The sequence below is a fragment of the Oreochromis niloticus genome, linkage group LG3 (genome assembly GCF_001858045.2).
Source record: "Oreochromis niloticus isolate F11D_XX linkage group LG3, O_niloticus_UMD_NMBU, whole genome shotgun sequence".
Classification (NCBI taxonomy): domain Eukaryota; kingdom Metazoa; phylum Chordata; class Actinopteri; order Cichliformes; family Cichlidae; genus Oreochromis; species Oreochromis niloticus.
Window position 1 is genome coordinate 10,082,629 of NC_031967.2, and position 19,744 is coordinate 10,102,372.

The window sequence follows — 19,744 nt, forward strand, 5'->3', positions numbered from 1 at the left end:
TCATGGGGATTTTTCATTCAAAAACAGAGAAGCTATAAAAATTATTCTCATGCTATTCAGCAGAACTAAAAGATTCATATAAAACTATTAATCAAATAATAAATTATGGTGTGATTGAGTGAATTAGCTCCAGGTGTGGTGTACACTTCAATGACTAAACAATTACACAGAGTTCAAAATGTTTGTTGATATATAACATGTGTACTTTTACTCCAGAAGAAGTTTATGTACAACTACTTTAGCATTACTACTTTGCTATGTATAGGATTTATGGCAGGATACCTCTTCCCTGTGTTTCCCTGTGTTCTGTACCTCCAGGGCTGGAGACCAGAGTGATGAATCTACAACAGACATAACTAAAGTTAACCTGCTGGTTAGCTGCACAGAGCTGCACCCACAATGCATACAAGTTAGCCCACCTAGCACGCAGCAGCTGTAAGTTATAAGACCCTTTAGATCTGCACAAAGTGACAGAAACAACATAACTGTTTTATCAGACACCAGATCAGGTCAGACTACTGAGGCCTCACGGAGTGTGTGCCACACGACCCTTACTGTGTTGACACAGTGTTGGTGTGTTACTTAACAGCGACATCTGCTGGATTTAAAAATCATTGCAGGCAGCCTGGATAAAAAGTGTGGCGAGAAACTGAAGTTCATTCATTCTGATATCTGGACACCAAGCGAGTGATGAATTGTCCTGTTAACATAACCAGCTGATGATAAAGTTCTAACTGAATGAAAGAGAAATGTATATTCCAAATAATTTGATTATTACCAAATAATATGATCGATTAATGCAGTATGTAAATAGTTTTTGTACTTTGGACAGGTCGCCAGACTGTCACAGGACTAACATTTAACCCAACCTCACTAACTGCAAGTCTTTGGCCTGTGGGAGGAAGTCCTAGTATCCAGAGAGAACCCACTCGGACACGGCAATAACATTTATACTCCACTCAAACTTTATCTCTGTAAGCCAACACCGCTAACCACCACAGCACCACAGCCCCTAGATCAGGGGTGGGGAACTCCAGGCCTCGAGGGCTGGTGTCCTGCAGGTTTTAGATCTCACCCTGGGTCAACACACCTGAATCAAATGATTAGTTCATTACCAGGCCTCTGGAGAACTTCAAGACGTGTTGAGGAGGTAATTTAGCCATTTGAATCAGCTGTGTTGGATCAAGGACACATCTAAAACCTGCAGGACACCGGCCCTCGAGGCCTGGAGTTCGACACCTGTGCCCTAGATAAAGACATTTCCAACATAAACAATGAAGAAAAGGCAAAAACTTCAGATACTGTTCAGATGAGCCTCTCCAGGACCCCCAGTATATACAGAGTCCCCACTGTATGTGTTGTAATGCATAAGACTGCAATAACTGAGCTCATAGGCAGAATAGAGTTAATAAAGTTTTTATAAAAGGCTAATCTATAAAAATCTGCCTAAAACTAAGTATAAGTAAATGAGAGATTCAGAGCAGAATCATAGCCTCTAAGTTACAAGTCTTTGTGTCCATCTTGGACCAATAAATCATTTATTTGAGCACGGAGACCTTAGTGCATTGAAGGCAAACCTTTAACAGATTGTTGACTTGACCCACCGCTGCATCCCTACAAAGCTTTTAAAGCTGGACCCTGCAGGTTTAGCCAGCAACCGTAGGACGTGGCTGCTGCTGCTGAGATTTTTTTCAGTAAGTTAATATTTGACCTGTTTAATACATGGCTTTATCTCTAAGTCAGTGTGTGTTCAAGGATGTAATGGCAAGGTGTGTGTGTAGGTGGGGAGAGGGAGAGAAAGAGTCTTTGATAGCGAGAGTGTTTTACAGCGTGTGTCAGGGTGTGTGTGTGTGTGTGTGTGTGTGTGTGTGTGTGTGTGTGTGTGTGTGTGTGAGTTTGTCCCGATGACGAAGACTCTGCAGGTCTGGGCAGGGTTGGCGTGTGACGTGTATGAGGGCAGTAAGCTGCGCTCCCGGCTCCGTGTCACTCACTCAGACTCACACACCGAGAGGGGAAAGAGACGAGAGCGAGAGATCTGGTAAGGCTCCAACTATTTCTTCACCTGTTGAATGCGTTACTGTTAAATATGTGGTAGCTGGCATTTCTGTTCACTCCTGTTTACTGCTCTCAGTATTGGGCTGCTTCTCTGCCCTGTTTAATTTTTAACACTTTAATCAAGTCATCCTTTTTTTTATTCGCCTCCTATTACACAACACCTTTCAGTCTTTATTTTGCAATCTGCACATTATATGAAACGTTACCTGCACTTCACAAGTCTTTAAGATTTCCAGGACACCGTTTCTCAGAGCACAAAAGGAAGTTTTTTTGTTTCCTCTTCTGTTTGCCACCCTTGTAACAACCCAAAGTCTTAATTTGTTTTCAAAAACAAAGCTGATCTGAAAAGAACACCAAATGTGTCTGCAGTTTCTGGTTATTAGCAGGAAGTGTACTGCTTCAGAGGAGCATTAGTGTGGACTTGGTTATTATATAACTTGCGGTGAAACGGTTTACAAGGTAATTAACAGCGTGATCACAGAGGGGGGGGGAGCGATCCTGCACTTTTTCACTGCGGGGTCAAAACCCCTGAGTACGTCTCACTTCTAGCAGCAGCGCAATCAGTGATGTCACAGCAGCTGATTTCTTGCCTCATCCTGGGCTAATGCACATGTTTGTTTGGCTGCTTTTCTTTTATTAATTAAAAGTGTCTCACCAGGCGGACAGTGCAAGCAAAGATTTTGCTGCAGTTGCAATTGTGCCCAAAAGGCACATCTGGAAGCTGATTAACATGATTTCCTGTTAATTCACACAACAGCCGAGCATGCAGTGATCACTGAGGGCCTCAAAGGAGGAGCGCTCTGAAGATACACTCGTTGATTGTGTTGCTTTCTTGAGAACCGTCATTTCTCAGAGAAAACTCCAAAATCTGTGAAACTGGAAAAACGGTTCCAGCTGCAGTCGAGTGTAGAACTTCGTGTTGCCCCTGCAATGCTTGTTTGAGCGTTTCAAGTTGTTTTTAGGGTTAAAATTAAAATGAGCATGGATTCAGGCTGAGGTTTTGCACTTTTTCTATTGGCTGCATCAGTATTGGTTAAAATGAGCGTTAACATAAGTAGTGGTTTAAAGGAGAGAGAGAAATGAGAGTAGCCGACAAATGTAAGACAATAAAGTTGAAATTGGCCGAGCCACTTACCCTAACCATGAAAAATGAATGCCTAGCCCTAACCCTTACCCTTACCCTAAACCTAACCACAACCCAAATGTAACCCTGTCACTAAAACCACATTTTGAGTCGCAAAAATGCCTTCAAACTTGTGGGGACCAGGATTTTGGTCCCCACAAGTACAGTAAACTTTCAATGTTTGGTCCCCAAAAAGACACACACATACACACAAGTAGGTGTGTAGACTTTTTGGACAAAACAAGTGCAATAAGTGTCATTTTGTATTGTTTATTCTTTATGCGGATATTGTACATTTGCAACATTCATTTCATTGTTTAGTAAAATTCGCTTAAATGTTTAGAAATCTATTGTCATTTTAAATAGCTCTATATAGCATTGTAATCACTGTGACGCACAGATCAGTCCACTGATCATAAAGTAGAGGTCAGAGGTCAAAGGTGACATGATATTTAAGATGTTATAAGGAAGTTTCTATATGTTGGCAATAGTTTCTAATAGGGCTGCGTTAACGTGGTTAATGATTAACGCGATTAAAATGGACAAACTGCCCGAAATGTGTTGACAGAGACATTTCAGGGATTTGAGTCAGTCTGCGCTCCAGATGGGTTAATTGTTAATCGCGTTAGTCGTAATGACAGCGTTAACGTGTTTAAGCCACATTAACGCCGAGTAACCCCTTACACGGATTGATCTGAATTAACGCGTTAACGTGGATTAGCCTGTTTTAACGGGCTAACGTGGATCAGTCATGCCGAGGCCACCAGCACATAACCTCGTTGGTGGAGGTAATAAAATAAAAAAGTCCTCACAGAGACAAAAGCACCTGCGTCTGAGCCTGTGCGTGCTACTCTTCCTGCACACGGAGTGGAGCAGTCATCAGCCACTCCAACACAGCCAGAATATAAGGAACTCATCCAAACAGCCCGTGATTTGGCACTGTGCTTACACGGGACCCCCGAAACACACATGCCAATGTTTGAAGCAGATTGTATGACCAACTTTCAGAACAGGTGGAGAATGGACAAACAAGCAGGTCGTTGACACCGACAGTTAGTCTGAAGTCATTGATTTTGGCTGCACATCCGGCTGTCCGACTCCCCGTGTGTTTGTCCTCAGCGCTAAGAATGCTCCGCGTTCAGTTTTTTGACATCTGTTATCATCACAACCTCGATAACATTGACTCTGACCTCCAGCCTCGGTCACGGCCACCGATATTCAAACACAGACATTCTTGTGACTCCTGCATAGCATATCTGTTGTACAGTACTTACCATCCAGAGAGGCTGATAAAACACACACATACTCTATCTTTTGTCTGTGGTCTTTTACGCTTTTTTCTTCAGCTTTTATCTCCTATCACTGTTCCTGAAATTTTGGCTGCCTGTATGGAAATGGATCGGACTGTGTGTTTGACAGAGGGCAGGGTTATGTAACAGCGTTAAACTCTAATCTCTCCTCTCTCAGCAGGAACAAACCAGGAGCAGAAGGAGTGTGTGAGAAGTGCACCAGAGGCCAAAAGAAGTGACAGACAGAAACTCGAAGAAACTCCAACAAAAAGATGGCTATTGGCAGGAACTCCAGGATGAGCTCAGTCCGAAGCTCCATCAGGGCCCCAAAGTTTCTGGACAAATCGAGTGGCTTCTACGGTCGCCTCGACGAGCCTGAGGCCGCCACAGAGGTGGAGGAGACTGGTGTAAATGTTTGCAACATAGAGGAGGGAGTCTCGAGTGACCCATCCATCACTGCGGTGCACTGTTCTGATGAGAAGGAAGAAGGCGAGGTGTTTGGCTTCAGCGAAGGCATGATGGAAGATGACGACGAGAGCCTCCTGAGGAGGAAACCCAGCCGCCGCAGCAGCAGGTGGAGGAGAAGCTCCAGGAGGAAGCAGAAAGAGGGGAGAGCAGAGGAGGACGCGGCCAGAGAGGAGAGGCCCAGCCTGGGCACGGAGGGTCCAGCTGACTTCCCCGAGGACATCAGGGTGAAGATCGAGGTAGAGATGGAGAACCTGAAGAAGGTGGAGGAAGAAAATGAAAAGGCGGGCAGGGAGAAGGAACCCGTGCTCGTTCACTTCCCGGCTCGGGAGGACGCTGACGACCAAGTCCTGATCCGAGACAAGAAGAGAGGAAGAGAAGACGAAGAGGAGGAGGAGAGGAGGATGACGAAGGAGCAAGAGGAAGGGATGAAAGTGGTGAAGAGGAAAAATTACCGCAAGGTGAGAGAAAATGTGCGGTGTTGTTTTAGGCTGCAGACTTGTATCAACTTCCTCTTCAGTTTGTCACATTTACATAAACTCCATATTTAGCTTCGCTCCGTCGGGTTAAACTTTAAGCCGAAGCTGAAGGTTATATAACTGCACGCCCAGCATGTGTGGAACAGAGGGGTAAAGTTCTCCCTCGCCATCCTCCACGTAATGCACTCTGGGTTATTAACCACCATGGAAACTATCATATCACCTTAATAACATGCTGCCACTGCGCGTCCAAGGTCCAGCGGCCACTGGTGCGTATCACGGCACATGAAGTCACCCCCAAATGAGGTTTTCCTTTACGTCATTTTTAATGATGTGAAAAAATTAAGCAGGTTATTGTAAAGAATTTCTGCTCCTGCTGACACACACACACACACACACACACACACACACACACACACACACACACACACACACACACACACACACACACACACACACACACACACACAGGTGACATTCCTGTGGCTCCTCTATCATGTCCTTTGATCAGTGGAATGAGGTCAGGTGATGCTGACCCGCCTGCTAAACCCCACGCCGTGAAAAAACATTCCAGCGCTGTTAATCGGCTCCGCTCTGCAGACGACTGGTTGGTTTCTGCTCAGTGTGCGGCGCTGGTTAAATATTTAGTCATGAGTTACCACAGCCTCGGTTCACAACCTGTTTCCAGTGAGCTCATTATTTTCCAGATGGACTTTTAGACAATAATAAAGCTCAAAGGCCCTTTTTATAGAAAAGGTCAACAGTGTGTCTCTTGGAAATTCCCAGGAACAGAAACAATCATTAATTTGTATACTGAACAATTCCAGTGAATTCCAGGAAAAATCCTTTTATTCAGTGGACAAGAAATGAGCCTTGAGCAGGATAATGTCAAACATTATCATTCAACATATGTAAAAATTCAAAGTAAAACTTCCAGTAATACATTTATATTAAGCAAATGGCTACTTCCAGATGTTTATTACTATTTTACCTGTTTAATTAAGCACTGGGCCAATTTAAATTCAGCATCTAACTACAAACTCAATTCAAGACTGAAGAGCTCAGTCACAAAACAGCTTCATGGAGCTGCTTTCATTACTGACTCATTAGTGACACAAGAGCACTGAGGTCTCCTGTGGTGTGGTCCTTTGGGTCCTAGCAGGTGGTGTTTCCTCCATTGTTTCACACATGCTCGATCAGACTGTGATGTAGAGTTTCGAGGGCGCTCGAGCAGCTGTGTCATATTCCCTGTGGTGTTGCTGAGCTGTTTTGTCTGTGATGCAATGTCCTGCTAGGGGAGACTGCTGCCATTGGGGAGTGCCTTTCTCTTTGTAACATTGTAACTACATCTGAGGTTCTTCTTGTCGCCTGTCAGTGGCTGTAATGTAGCTAACCCTTAGTCCTCCTGTTCCCACCAGGCTTTGGACCGAGCGCTGCGCCGCGGCTGGGGGGCCTTCGTTGCCAACCTCTACAGCGTCACACTTGCACCGGTGAACTCCTCGCCATCATCGTCTTCACCGTCGTCAAAGAAGAAGCACCAGCACAATTCAGTGTTAGCAGAATTTCAATAGAAATGGAGATGGACAATGAAGCTTGAGGCTTCTTAACATTAAATAATATCAGGGTCATGCAGCGTTTTACCGTGACTGCTGCAAAGTATCGGACAATCCTGCCTGTATAACATTTACCACATGACGTGCCTGAGTCATCACCTCAGGAATATTAATCAATTATGTAACTTACTGAGTCTTAATTACTCAGCTGAACCTTTATCGCCTTATTAGGATGCACCTTAGTCAGGACACAAACTGCAGGGATCCACTTTAGCTCGATGGGCTGCTGGTTTTACAGTGAAGTCTATGAGACTGGCCTGAACAGAAATCCCTGGTCTTTATGTGACTGAGTTCAGCAGCTGCTGGTCCCCTTCTAACCTCAAGTAAGAGCATTTTAGCTCTTAATATCCAGTTCGTTATTAAGAGTTCGTAGTGCAGATGATCTCTGCTTCCTTTGGTTTAGCGCTGTGAAACTCCTCGAGTGTTGATGTGTAACCAAAGGGGGTGGAAAGTTTAAAACGTAGCAGCTGACTGATGGACTTTAGCTGTGGAGTAATACATACTTCTGTAGGATTATCCGTGGTGCTTGTTGCCTAATCAGACAAGCTATTTATGAGTGTAGGACATGCACAATCGTATGCAGTAAATCAGTAATTAAACTTTATTGGGATTGACATTATTATGGACACATTCTATTATTTATGTGGGCTTTATTGCAAGTGAAAACGACGGACAGGGTCCAGCCTTGTGCAAAGGAATATGTAAGAGTTTCTATTACAGCTTATTATTTTTTTCCTCATGAGGTCCCTGCGTGTGTGCTCCAGTGAAGGTTATTAAACCTGAAGGGACAGAGCAGGGAGGTGTAAGCTTAGATGTCCGTCCAGAAAAAGGTAATGCTTATTTTTGGTCAAAAAAGTCATATTAAATAGTGCATATTTTCTCTATTTGAATGCAACCTTGTGTCTTTTTTATGTGTTTGATTTGTAAAACTACCAACTGTATTTAAGAACTATTAATAATGGATGTTTGTAGATGTGACAAAAATGCAATAAATGGTCTTTAATTTTCAAACATTCACTATCTGTTTTTTTATTGCCCTGTATCCACTAATGTATATATATAAAGATATATATATATTTATAAGCTCTGAGCACGAGATCCATAAGAGCAGAGTGCAAGATGGTAGCAGGCAGGGCATACAGGGAACGCCACAACCAAGTGTCCAGCATAGTATACAGAAACATCTGTGCCAAGTATGGCCTGGAAGTCCCGAGATCAAAATGGGAGCCGCCCCCTAGGGTGGTGGAGAATGGCCGAGCTAAGATCCTTCCAGATACGGACAAAATGGTGGGGGCTAACCAACCGGACACAGTGGTGTTAGACAAGCAGCGGAAGACGGCCATAGTGGTAGACGTAGCAATACCGAATGACAGCAACATCGGGAAGAAGGAACACAAGAAGCTTGAGAAATACCAAGGGCTCAGAGAAGAGCTCGAGAAGATCCCAGGAACAACATCGGAGATCTCTGTCCAGAAGAGCGCAGTCCGAGGAACAGCAAAGACACTGTGCAGGACCCTCAAGCTCCCAGGCCTCCCGAACATGAAGGATAAAAGATCGCCCGGAGGGGCAAGATGGGAACTTTAAATTTATATATATATAAATTTAAAAAACACACACTGTTCAAAAAAGTTAAAGGAAATGAACACTTTGAAAACAAATGAGATCTCAGTGGGAAAAAATCATGCAGATCTATACTTATACAGACTGGGTAATGTGCTAGGAACTAAAGGATTCCACATTGATGGAAATTAAAACTATCAACCTACAGAGAACCCACAGCTCCAAAGACACCCTGAAAATCAAGTTAACAAATTATGCAGCAGCTCAAAATGATACTCAGTAGTTTGTGTGGCCCCCACGTGCTTGTATGCATGCCTCAGATCTCCTTCCAGATCTGAACCAGGGCATCACTGAGCTCCTGGCCAGTCTGAGGTGTAACCTGGTGGACTTGGATGGATCAGATTTTAATTAGTTTGGATGAATCAAGAAGAGTAATTTAGAAAATACATCATCCACTCTTCAGGTGCCACTGTAATTGTTGCTGTGACCTACAAAGATAGCTGAATCTAGATAAAGACTTAATCTGCTCGGCTTTATAACCGGTATTCTTTAAAAAAAAAAAAAAAGCAGTTATAAGTTGGTCCAAATGCCAGCTATGACCTGCGTGATGAATCACACCACTCTATTACTCTGTCAGGGACAGCCCTTCTTATTAGGCCTCATAAAGCATAACGTAGAGCGCCTCTAGAGTGTAGTGATATACACATTCACCTAACAAGCAAAAGATCCCCAGTTTGATTCTGGCAGAAGGCACAAATCCTTTTTGGGATTGTGTCAGGAAGGGCATCTGATGGGGGGGGGAACTTGTTAACTCAAACATAAAGAGCTGCCCACAGTGGGTGAACCTGTGAGAAAGGGAGTGTGAGTTTCCACCAAGTAATGTGTTTGGTTCTTACAGGTCGAGTCAGTGAGCATTTTGATCATAGCTTTCACCTCCATGACTGCTGCAGTGTACACACTGTAGTATAAACTCACCTATTCGATCATCATTTCTGTCATCCTTGAAGTCAGATGTAATTCAAAAGCTGTTGATTGTGCTCACTCTGTTTGTGATATCACACTTCCCCACTGGTTACCATGGAACGTGCTGTTTCAGGTTGGATTCGTCATTTGCTGTCACTATCTGGTTATTTTGCCCTCACATATGAGCTGCTGGCTGGCAGGAAGTATCAGAAACATGTTGTTCAGCACTTCATACTTCATACATCCAAGCACTGTGTGTACCAGATCTATGGCTGGAGGGTGTTTCATTTTCTGCCTTAAAAAAAACACAGAGAGAGAAAGATAAAAACATGTCTTTTTTTTTTACACTTTGGAGAATCCGAGCATAATAAGAGAGATTTGGACATTATCTCTACATGGGGACAAGGGATGCAAGTAAAGACTAGAGAGGGGAATGAGAGACGATAAGTAAAAAAAAAAAAAAATCATTCCTAATTTAAGGTTAAAATCCTGAACTCAGTGAAAAGAAATCACTCCAGTAAATGAACAATGTTTAGTTTGCAAGTCATACCCAGATCCTGATCTCGCCCACTGCTGGAATGGAGGATATTTACATGAAAGAATAACAATGTGGAGGGTGGAAGAGTAGAAAATCACGTGTTTTGAGTCAAAATTGCTTTTGCATTATTTGGCTACGCAGGTATTACTGATAGCAAAGTGCTCAGCTGTTTAAATATATGTTATGTTTTAGCTGGATAATTATTTTCTGTCCTGTCTGATGTAGAAATTGAATTCCACCCCCCCACACACTCACTAATGTGTGTGCAATCTGCAGCCTTTTTCTGTGACTTTGCTGCCATCTGGTGGAGGTAAAAATGGCGCTCAATCTTAGCGGAAGTGACGTAGTAAAATGCGCTCTCGCTAGGCTTTCTCCAGCTACATGCTGAGAGCGATGTTCTTGCGTTAAAAATACAGAGTTTAGGTTGTGTGAAATAGATCCTATCCAGTTTAATTCACCCACAGCTGAATACAGATAAAGAGTTAAGATAAGCGTTAGCCACTCGGTGACGTTTGCCGGTGGGCGGAGTCCAACAGGCGGGACATAAAAACGAGATGCACCGCGCTCTTCTTCCACTTCCTACGATCTTCTACCAGAGGTAAGACTTGTGCAATACTTAGCCGCTTTATTTCAGATGCAGAGTTTATCCACTAATTGGATGATTTTAAAGAAAGAAACTACTGTAGTGATACTGCAGTCTCACGTTAGTTCACTTCTCATTTTCAGCCATTTTAAACGCTGCGTGGTGTTTTTGCTAGAAGTTTCTCTGCATTGAGCAGCGACCAGATTTTAGCGTAATCTTCAACCATCCACCAGCAGAATTAAAAAAATTCGACTGAAACTTGTGTCACTACTAATAAAAATATGTTTTCTACCTGATGCATCCAGTATTGAGACATAAACGTAAAGCAGGCTTGCATTTTAGTGGCTTAAGTGACCGCACGGCAACTAACAGCGTCTCTAAATGATGAGAATTTTCACAGACCTGTCCTGAATGGCAGTGATTGCACTCTTTTTATTCTGATTTGAGACGCTGTTAAACCTAATTTTCATACTGTTTCATGCGAACAGTAGCACGTTACATTTTAGCGGTCACGTGGTAAACGGCATGGCTAGCTGATTGCTAGCTGCAGCATGCTAACGCATTCTTTCTTTTCTTTCCAGATGTGGAGCTGCTGGAAACGTGCTTCCTGCACAGGTAATGTCTATTTACAGATTCGCTTTATTGCATTATAAGGTGGAGAGTAGGGTCATGCAAACTGATTAAATGGGATAATGTGAAAGGTCATGCTACTGTGATGACCTGTTTGAACTCTCTCACTGAATAAAAACGTTGAAGACAGCATTTCAAACACTGAGTAGCATGAAGGAATCACCACTGATCGTCTCATGCTTTTTCTTTTACAACTCCCTAACGGCGCCATCTTTTTTTTCTCGTCTGGTTTCAGGCATGGCCTGTGATGACACTTCATACATCAGGTAATTAGAAAATGCTCCGAGTGCTTCAGATTTTAATCTGGATTAGGAATTTAAATGATCTCTCTCAGTGGCTCTGCAGTTAAACATCTGTGTGGCTATAAATGAGCATGTTGTGCTGCGGTGATGAGTCTTGGAACTCTCTCTTACTGAATCAGCGTTTTGAAGAAACTTCTTTACCAGATTCTGAGCAGCATGAAGGCTCCAACCTGATTGTGCTGTAACGGCTCTTAAAACGCTTATAAGACAATAACTGTGGTTTAAAGTTAAAGGCAGTGATTGAATTGACAAATCTCTAGTTGACTTCTAATTTCCTGAGGGCTTAAATACAGATCTCATTAACCAAAATACTTCTGTGTAGGTCCTCTGATGTGAACCCCGCAGTGTTCAGAGTGGCTTAAATTCACAGAGGTCAGTAAAGATTTTCTGCTGTTGTTCAAATTCCACAGTGGGGTTTTAAGCATGATGATTACCATTAATGACAAGCATATGCCTGATTCATGTGATGCCAGCCTTTAATCTGATTACCCTTTAATTTAGGCTAACAAACACGTAAATATTATTGCAAATGATTAAGTCTGGTATTTCTTTGCTAGGCTAAAGTTGGAGTTGTTTCAGAAGGAAGTGATGCCAAATCAGCATGTAAGTATTAAGCTTTAATTTTTTCAGGTTAAAGTGAAATGGTCAGAAATGCTAATTTCCCCAAATTCTATAAAGTGAATCTGAAATGCTAAATTTATTTGTTCCATAATGTGAGGCATTTCTGACTGTTTGAAAGGATGAAATGGGTTAGCACCCATCAAACACCTGGACGACATATGTCACATGGCAGTTTGTCACCAAAGCCCTGATCAAACATGCAAGTCCTTAATGGCACAAGAAGTAGTTCCTGCTTTTTATTAACGTTCCAACTTCTTCTTTAGGGACTTTCACCAAATGCTTGGGGAGGAAGGCAGTCGTGATAGTTTCAAGGTAAGAATTTAAGGCTTGAATATTCTTCCTGTTGAGCTTGTCGTGCAGAGACGAGACGTCTCGTCTGCGGCGCAGTTTCAGTGATGATGAAACTTAGCTCACTTTGACCCGATGTGAAACGACACGAACATCTGAGCAACTGCAGCTTTTCACTTTGAAGGATTTTCTATCATCTGTGTATTTTATTTGTCATAATACAATCTGCATGGCCACTTAAGTGATGTAAATGATTTCTGTTGTCAGGTGACTTGATGACTGCTTCAGCAGCTCCATGGAGGCTTTCCTGTTTGAAGGTATGTTAAAAAAATATCTGTGCAGTTTTAAATATTCAGACCTGCTGAAAATGATGAGAGAAATTTTGGAATCTCGTTCGTCTGAACTGCTGTTGATAAAATTTAAATCTGAAGTCAGTGACGGTCCACAAGGAACACTGTGAGACTTTAACCTCCTTTCTGTACCTTGACTTGATGCAATCATCTTACAGGTAGCTGAAGTTTGGACTTCAGATGTTGCCATCACCATCCCAGCTGTTTGTCCAGGTGGGTGAACTCTGTAGCTTCATTTTAGTGCTCATCTAGACATCTTTATGTAAGAGGCTTAGAGCTTAATGGACTCAAAACTTTTATTTAGACTGATGCGTGTCACTCTAGTTTCCTGTATGATGATACTTGCACACGTCTTACGCCTCGTGTCAATGCCAGACCTGAAAAGGTGAACCCACTGGTGTTGCCTTGGCAATAAGGGGATGACCTGTTGGGGTTACCAACAGTCTGAATGGAAACAATGGAATTGTGAATCATCTGATGTTTATCTGCACAGGAACAAACCTGTAGCCTAACGTCATTGTGAGCAAATGTGGCTAACGTAACTTTGTGTCACCCTTCAGGACAGAGCTGCCTGTGAAAGCTGTGAGCTGGACACAAGCCCTAGGTAGGTGCTGTGCATGTTAACCATCAACAGAAAAGTGATCATAGTGAAAATAAAGGATGAATGATTCTGGTATTAAGGTCTAAAACTGTGCGGTCATGCTTCCTGTCTGATAAGACTGTGAAAGCCCTGGATCTTGACTTTTATACTGCTGGGTTTGTGGAAATGATGAACAGGTGTGCAATCAGTCAAAGAGGGGGTTGACTCGGCCCCCTCAACTCGGTTGGTCTCCCCTCCTGTTGACCCAGCATGGCACTGAGAACCCTGACTGTTACCCCTCTAGGTGTAAGGTGACCTGCTGGTGCTCTGATGGAGAAGGAGTGCTGACTGAGGCATGGCTGACGGTCATAGCTCTGATCACATCCCAGAAACATCATATTTACACTTCTTTGACACTTTATAACGCAGTGGCTTTGAATGCTGCTTTATAGATTTGCTTCACTACAGTGTTAATGTCAGTCTGACATTTTCCCCAAAAGAGCTTCAGCAGGATACCTAATATACTTGTCTGTCTTTAAACAGCTTTAAACACCAGATCGTCAGTTGAGTCTGTCCATGCTGGTGAGTACAAACACTGGTTCTGTTTTGTTAACAGCATGCAGCAGCTTAATGTCCAGTTAAACATTAAACAGAAGTGATGAGTTTGTTTTACCGCCCCAGTCTGAAGATTCATGACTGATTGGTATACTCTGATCTCAGCAGCTAAAATGTGTTCTCAGTCACTCCACAAGCAGACTCTACTAACACATTTAATCTATTCCAGGTTTCTTGTTTGAGGCAATAGTCATGTGGTCTGTGTCCAGCACCTCATGTCATGAGACTGACATTGCGCGCAGTCATGATGGTGAGTAACCAGTTTAAACTGGAAAAGTTACTGAATTGGGCAACGGTTTAGTGTTAAGCAGAAGTGATGAGGTTGTTTTACCGCCCCAGTCTGAAGATTCATGACTGATTGGTATACTCTGATTTAAAACTGACTTAACCATAACATGAGCGTTCCTGCCCTCAATGTTTCTAAGTTTTTGTTTTTAAACTTTGCAGATTGGACGGTACACGCCACATCGTGATTATCTCCTGTGTGCTGCCACCAAGATGACTGCAGTTTGAACTACACTGGAATTGTGTGGACACCTGTGCTAATGTTTACATTTGTGGGGTTCTGTCACTTGAAATTTGCAGTAACAAAACAATAAAGTGTTTAAAATTTAGCAGACTAAGCTGTTTTATTTCAACTGTGGCTGTGGGGAAACTCGATAAACCAGAACTTTTGGTAGTGATTTGAAGTTTGTAGAATATCAGCTTTCTCGCTTAAAAGATGCTTTGAGTTGTAGCACAAATTATATCAAACCTAAATGCTAACTGCCAAAGAACTCTTGAGGCTGATAAATGAGATCACAAATTATGCAGAGCTAGCACTGGCCTTGGGTGCTTAATGCATTCTTGCAAACTTAAAACAGCTCTGTAGCAGTTTGTGATACAACCAGCATTTGCAAAGAATTGCATGTCAAGAGAACTAGACTACATAAAGATTAGTGTAACAAGTTGTCTCTGCAAGACTCAAGTGTGGATGTAAGAAAGTAGCGTTTTGCCACAAGAATGGATAAACTTTTATTACTGGGTTCATACAAGTAAACTGGTCAGTCTCCTTTAAATCAGTGCAAACTCAGGATGGCTGGGGAAATCATTAGTTGATGGGACAACTATAAAAGCATTCAGTCACTTAAGGTAGCGGGTCATGAACAAAGACCAGCTGGTCTGCTCTGATTGCGAGGATCAGTCAGCAGTGAAGATCCTCGCAGCGATGTCGTCTAATAACCAGTCCACTCCAGCTAACAAGTTCTCTCCTGTTACTGCACTGCAACCAATGATACACCAGTGATGACTTTTGATGTTATCCAGGGCCAGCGCCTGCAGGAGAACAAAGTGTCACCATCCACTGTGATATGTGCAACTATATCGTTACTGAAATGCAGTGACAGCTGTGTAAAGTGGGTGCAGAGCTCACCTCTCGTATTGCCTCTTTGGACAGAGCTCCTGGTAAATCCTGTTTGTTGGCAAAAACCAGCAGCGTTGCACCAGCTAACCTCTGCAAAGAACAGAGCGCAGCTTATTTAAAAATAGCATAACGTGTTCATACTGAAATCAAATTTACATATTTTGACTCTGGCTTGCAGGGCTGTTTGTCCACGGAGGCCATTTCAGTGTGAGTTGCCCAGTTTTAAAAATATCTTAAGAGATATAGAAAGTCCAGACAACTCAGAAAAACAAGATTGATAAAAACGATTAAAGATTTGCTTTCTATTAAAGATAAATGGATACTTCTGATCCATTTGGGTGAAATATTCCTTTTAAATGACAGGCGGAATACCAGGGTTGAAGCTGGTATTCAGGACTAGTGAGTGTCACATTTTCACACACCTACCCGTCTGGTCTAACAGTTACCACAAACCCATTACGTTTAAACTCTTATCCTTTTAAAAAAAAACCCAAAACAACCAAAATAAAGGATTCTCGTCACTCCACTGTGTGTCATTCTCATATACCTCCTCCAGGAGGAGTGCGCTGAGCTCCTGTCTGCAGTCCTCCAGTCTGAGTCTGTCTGCGCTGTCCACCACCCACACCAGCCCATCTGTGCTCTCAAAGTAGTTCCTCCAGTAGGAGCGCAGTGACTTCTGACCGCCTACGTCCCAAATATTCAGTTTAAACCTGGAAACACGAGGAGTGGGAGGCATGAATGGAAATGTACAGACTGAGCTAGAAAAAAAGATGAATGTGGAAAAACAGGTCTAAAGAATACTTTTATACATTAACACAAAAGGTTTTCAGCAAAAGTTTGCCTCCCGTTCTACTTTTAAATACCTTACGAACCACAAGTTGGCAAGCAGCCTGAGAACGAAGTGCTCTATTGGGACAATACAGTCCCATTTGGTTTTATGGTAAGATGGGGCCTGATTATTCAACACTATATGTGAGATGAAGGATTTTAACTTTGATTCTGTATTTAACAGGCTGACACACAGAAATAAAAGCCAAATCAAAAGGCGCCACAGGCTGAAGGAAAGAGAGGCAAATAGGTCTAAAGGGATCAAGCATTTCCTGTGACTTTTATTCCTTTATCACACTGAAGCTTCATTTATTATTTGTCATGGTTTTCACACAAGACAATACACAAAACCTACTTTCATATTCATACAGGCACATTTTAATTTTAGATTATTATATCGACCATCTTTGAATTTTTTCCGTGACTAGATTAGTTTTTTTTAAAGAAACATGGGTGTCAAAGCAACGTGCGTGTGCGCGTGTTTGAGCCCGTGCGCGCGTTACCCTTTGTGCTCCAGCGTTTTGATGTTGAAGCCCAGAGTGGGAGAGATGGTGCTGACGTCCTCCCCGTTGAATTTTTTCAAGATGGTCGTCTTCCCCGCGTTGTCCAGACCTCTGCACGCGCCAGGTTAAAGACAACTCACACACCTAAAGGGTTTTAATCGATTAATCAGCGTCTCGTTCAGCCACATTGACTGGAGTACGTGTAATAGCTAGCATAGCAAGAAGGATGAATCCGCACAGAGGAAAAATAAAGAGAAAGGCGTTATCCGGCATCTTTATCTAACGACACAGACACACAGAGAAGCTTGCGGGTTTTTATTTGATACAGGTATAGTTATAATAAACCAACTGCACGAATGCCACTTTGTTTTCAGCCTAGCCAAACCTGTCACAGAAAGGATACAGCATCAGCAGCCTCATCTCGCGCTCCTTCTGTTTCATCTTCTTCAGAATTGTTAGTAAACCCATCGTGACGCTGCCCCGTTTAACTGTTATACTGTAATAAATGTATGTTATAATTTTAAAGTTTAGTATGATAATGTTCGGCTCTCATAAGCAGCATTGCAACTCAGGAAGAAGCCACAGTGCTAATCCCGCCCCATTAGTCACCGATTGGCTTGTTTTACAGCAAGAGAACGTGTATTGGTTGATTTTAACTTCCGGCGCCGGCAGATTGGTCAGTGTGTATTTTTAAGGTGTGGCCGGGCTATGAGAACCAGAGAACTACTGTGATGGTTTGCGGCAGCGCCCACTTGTGTCTGTTGTGGAAAGTACACATTTGAGTCGGTTTGGGGAATGTTCTAATTTTCAAAATAGAAATTTTAACGATCTTTTGAAAATGAAAACAAGCATCAGAAATGTGAACATTTTTACCTTTAGAAGCTATAAATGTGAAAAATCCTATAGCTGCTTGAATGTTGGTTGGTTAACACTCTTTGTGGAACCACTGAGACTCATTTAGGAAGCAGCTACTTTTACCACAGAGTTTTCGACCACTGAATCCACTTTACAGATTTTTGCAAAGATTTCTTAGGCGCTTCTTTTCTAATTTTTAACAAAATACACTGGAAAAATTGCAATGACACCTTTTTAGGATAAATGTGATTTATTAATAAACATTAATAAATCTAATTAATAATCGAATTAATCTAAATTAATAAACAGAGAACCAAAGAAAATAAATACAGTTCAGGCTCTGTAGTCCAAAGCTTTACCATACCAGCTCTTTCCTTCTTCTTCTTCTTCTTAAAAAATAAATGAAAACACAAACAAAGTTTCTTTATAGTTTCTTCATTCAGTCTTAAACTGTAAAGTAAAATCTGAGTTGTTTCATATTTTTTTCTTGCGTGATTTACTTAAGATAAAAAAACAATTTAAATTAACAACTTTTTTTATGCAGGAATTAAACAAGTCAGTTAATCTAAATGTAAAATATGAATTTGTTTAGAGAAAACATAATATATTTAAGTAAGATGTGACATTTCTAACAATAATTGGTCTAAAATAACTAATTTAATCTATTTACATTAAGTAAAACATATTATTATAAATAGCTCTCCCTCACAGGGAGCTGGTGTAGATGCAGTCAAATGTCATTGTATGCAAATAATTCTGCAGTGGTGACTTCACAAGATTGTGAAAATCAAGATTTCTTTGTGGATATTTGTGATTGATAGCAATGCTGTTTTTCACACTCTGTACTTCTGCAGCGTTCCTAAGCAGTCAGCTTATTTTAGAACAGTTTTCACTTTCACTACTGACTTTAATTCCTCTTCTCTCCAGAGCATACCTCCACCTGCTCCCTGCTTTCATTACAGATTATAATGTCATCTGCAAACATCAGAGTCGCTGGAGAGTTCTGGCTCCTCATCTGTCAACCTGCCCATCATCACTGCAAACAAGAAGGGGCAAGATGGTAATCCTGTCCCCTCCACAGTCCTATGTACAGTGAGACAGTCCTACCCGCTGTCTCACTGTCCTCATACATGTCCTGCACCACCCTCACAAACTTCTCCATCAACACTGTCAAAGTGTTGATGATGTTTGACATGATGTTTGACATGATGTTTGACATGACTACAGACATGATGTTTGCATCATGTCTGTAGTGCTCCTCCTCCCCATACTGCTGCTCACTGACCGTCACCTCTGTTCTTAACCTAGCTTCAGCAACTCTTCAGCACATCTTTCCTGAAGCTTTATAGTATGGCTCATCAGTTTTCTCTCTCTGTAGTTACTACAGCTTTGCACATTACCATTTTTCTTCTAAATCAGTAGCTATACATCTCTATACACCGAGCACCTTCTTGGTCAAATAGCCCTCACACAGCCTGGAGGTGTGTTTGGGGTCATTGTCCTGTTGAGAAATAAATGATGGTCCAACTAAACGCAAACCCGATAGGATGGCATCTCGCTGCAGGATGCTGTGGTAGCCATGCTGGTTCAGTGTGCATTCAGTTTTGAATAAATCCCCAACAGTGTTACCAGCAAAGCATCTTCAGACCTCCTCCTCCTCCATGCTTCACGGTGGCAACCATGCATGTAGAGACCATCAATTCACCTTTTCTGCGTCGCACAAAGACACAGCAAGTAGACAAATTTGTTTCTTTGCAGCTATTTGACCATAAAGGCCTGATTCATGCAGTCTACTCTGAACAGTTGATGTAGAGATGTGTCTGCTACTGGAACTTTGTGTGGCATTTATCTGGGCTCTAATCTGAGGCTGCTGAGTCAGATGAATGTATCCTCAGCAGCAGAGGTGACTCTTGGTCTTCGTTTCCTGGGGCGGTCCTCATGTGAGCCAGTTTCATCGTAGCGATTGATGGTTATCGTGACTCCACTTGGGGACACATTCAAATTTTCATCAATTTTAAGGACTGATTGACATTCAGATCTTAAAGAAATGATGGACTGTCGTTTCACTTTACTTATGTGATTGGTTGCCATAAAATGAATTC

General features: G+C 42.2%; 2 protein-coding genes, 1 long non-coding RNA gene and 5 other non-coding genes across 9 annotated transcripts; 7 read left to right on the forward strand and 1 right to left on the reverse strand.

The window, feature by feature from the left end:
• Nucleotides 1–1,877: 1,877 nt before the first annotated feature.
• Nucleotides 1,878–7,830, forward strand: sb:cb1058 (uncharacterized). Of its 2 annotated transcripts, none has more exons than XM_003452421.5 (3): nucleotides 1,878–2,038; nucleotides 4,649–5,393; nucleotides 6,830–7,830. In XM_003452421.5, exons 2-3 carry the CDS (start codon nucleotides 4,740–4,742, stop codon nucleotides 6,980–6,982), a joined length of 807 nt encoding a protein of 268 aa, XP_003452469.2. In that variant the 5' UTR covers nucleotides 1,878–2,038; nucleotides 4,649–4,739; the 3' UTR covers nucleotides 6,983–7,830. The 2 variants fall into 2 exon arrangements, with proteins under 2 accessions (XP_003452469.2, XP_005468119.1); XM_005468062.4 differs by having other exon boundaries at nucleotides 1,879–2,038; nucleotides 4,646–5,393.
• Nucleotides 7,831–10,589: 2,759 nt separating this feature from the next.
• Nucleotides 10,590–14,668, forward strand: LOC100690215 (uncharacterized). Its single transcript, XR_134868.4, has 12 exons — nucleotides 10,590–10,683; nucleotides 11,250–11,283; nucleotides 11,534–11,564; nucleotides 11,923–11,972; nucleotides 12,158–12,203; nucleotides 12,485–12,533; nucleotides 12,777–12,826; nucleotides 13,018–13,072; nucleotides 13,420–13,463; nucleotides 13,983–14,021; nucleotides 14,224–14,304; nucleotides 14,502–14,668. It is a non-coding gene; the product is annotated as an uncharacterized LOC100690215 (long non-coding RNA).
• On the forward strand, nucleotides 12,609–12,673 carry LOC112846588 (small nucleolar RNA SNORD29). Its single transcript, XR_003219597.1, has one exon. It is a non-coding gene; the product is annotated as a small nucleolar RNA SNORD29 (small nucleolar RNA).
• On the forward strand, nucleotides 12,873–12,943 carry LOC112846589 (small nucleolar RNA SNORD30). Its single transcript, XR_003219598.1, has one exon. It is a non-coding gene; the product is annotated as a small nucleolar RNA SNORD30 (small nucleolar RNA).
• LOC112846592 (small nucleolar RNA SNORD22) lies at nucleotides 13,187–13,312 on the forward strand. The gene has a single exon (XR_003219601.1). It is a non-coding gene; the product is annotated as a small nucleolar RNA SNORD22 (small nucleolar RNA).
• Nucleotides 14,088–14,159, forward strand: LOC112846590 (small nucleolar RNA SNORD31). The gene has a single exon (XR_003219599.1). It is a non-coding gene; the product is annotated as a small nucleolar RNA SNORD31 (small nucleolar RNA).
• LOC112846591 (small nucleolar RNA SNORD31) lies at nucleotides 14,361–14,432 on the forward strand. Its single transcript, XR_003219600.1, has one exon. It is a non-coding gene; the product is annotated as a small nucleolar RNA SNORD31 (small nucleolar RNA).
• Nucleotides 14,669–15,043: 375 nt separating the features above from the next.
• Nucleotides 15,044–17,405, reverse strand: arl2 (ADP-ribosylation factor-like 2). The gene is made up of 5 exons (XM_003452419.5): nucleotides 17,191–17,405; nucleotides 16,788–16,898; nucleotides 16,004–16,166; nucleotides 15,466–15,546; nucleotides 15,044–15,368 (listed from the first exon to the last, which is right to left on the reverse strand). The coding sequence occupies exons 1-5, from the start codon at nucleotides 17,253–17,255 to the stop codon at nucleotides 15,234–15,236; spliced, it is 555 nt and encodes a 184-aa protein (XP_003452467.1). The 5' UTR covers nucleotides 17,256–17,405; the 3' UTR covers nucleotides 15,044–15,233.
• Nucleotides 17,406–19,744: the final 2,339 nt, after the last annotated feature.

Coding starts and splice junctions, on each gene's coding strand:
- sb:cb1058 (XM_003452421.5), top strand. CDS start 4,740: ATGGCTATTGGCAGGAACTCCAGGATGAGCTCAGTCCGAAGCTCCATC. Junction 5,394..6,829: donor AGAGGAAAAATTACCGCAAG/GTGAGAGAAAAT, acceptor TGTTCCCACCAG/GCTTTGGACCGAGCGCTGCG.
- arl2 (XM_003452419.5), bottom strand. CDS start 17,255: ATGGGTTTACTAACAATTCTGAAGAAGATGAAACAGAAGGAGCGCGAG. Junction 16,899..17,190: donor GAGATGAGGCTGCTGATGCT/GTATCCTTTCTG, acceptor TGGCGCGTGCAG/AGGTCTGGACAACGCGGGGA. Junction 16,167..16,787: donor AAAACGCTGGAGCACAAAGG/GTAACGCGCGCA, acceptor TCGTGTTTCCAG/GTTTAAACTGAATATTTGGG.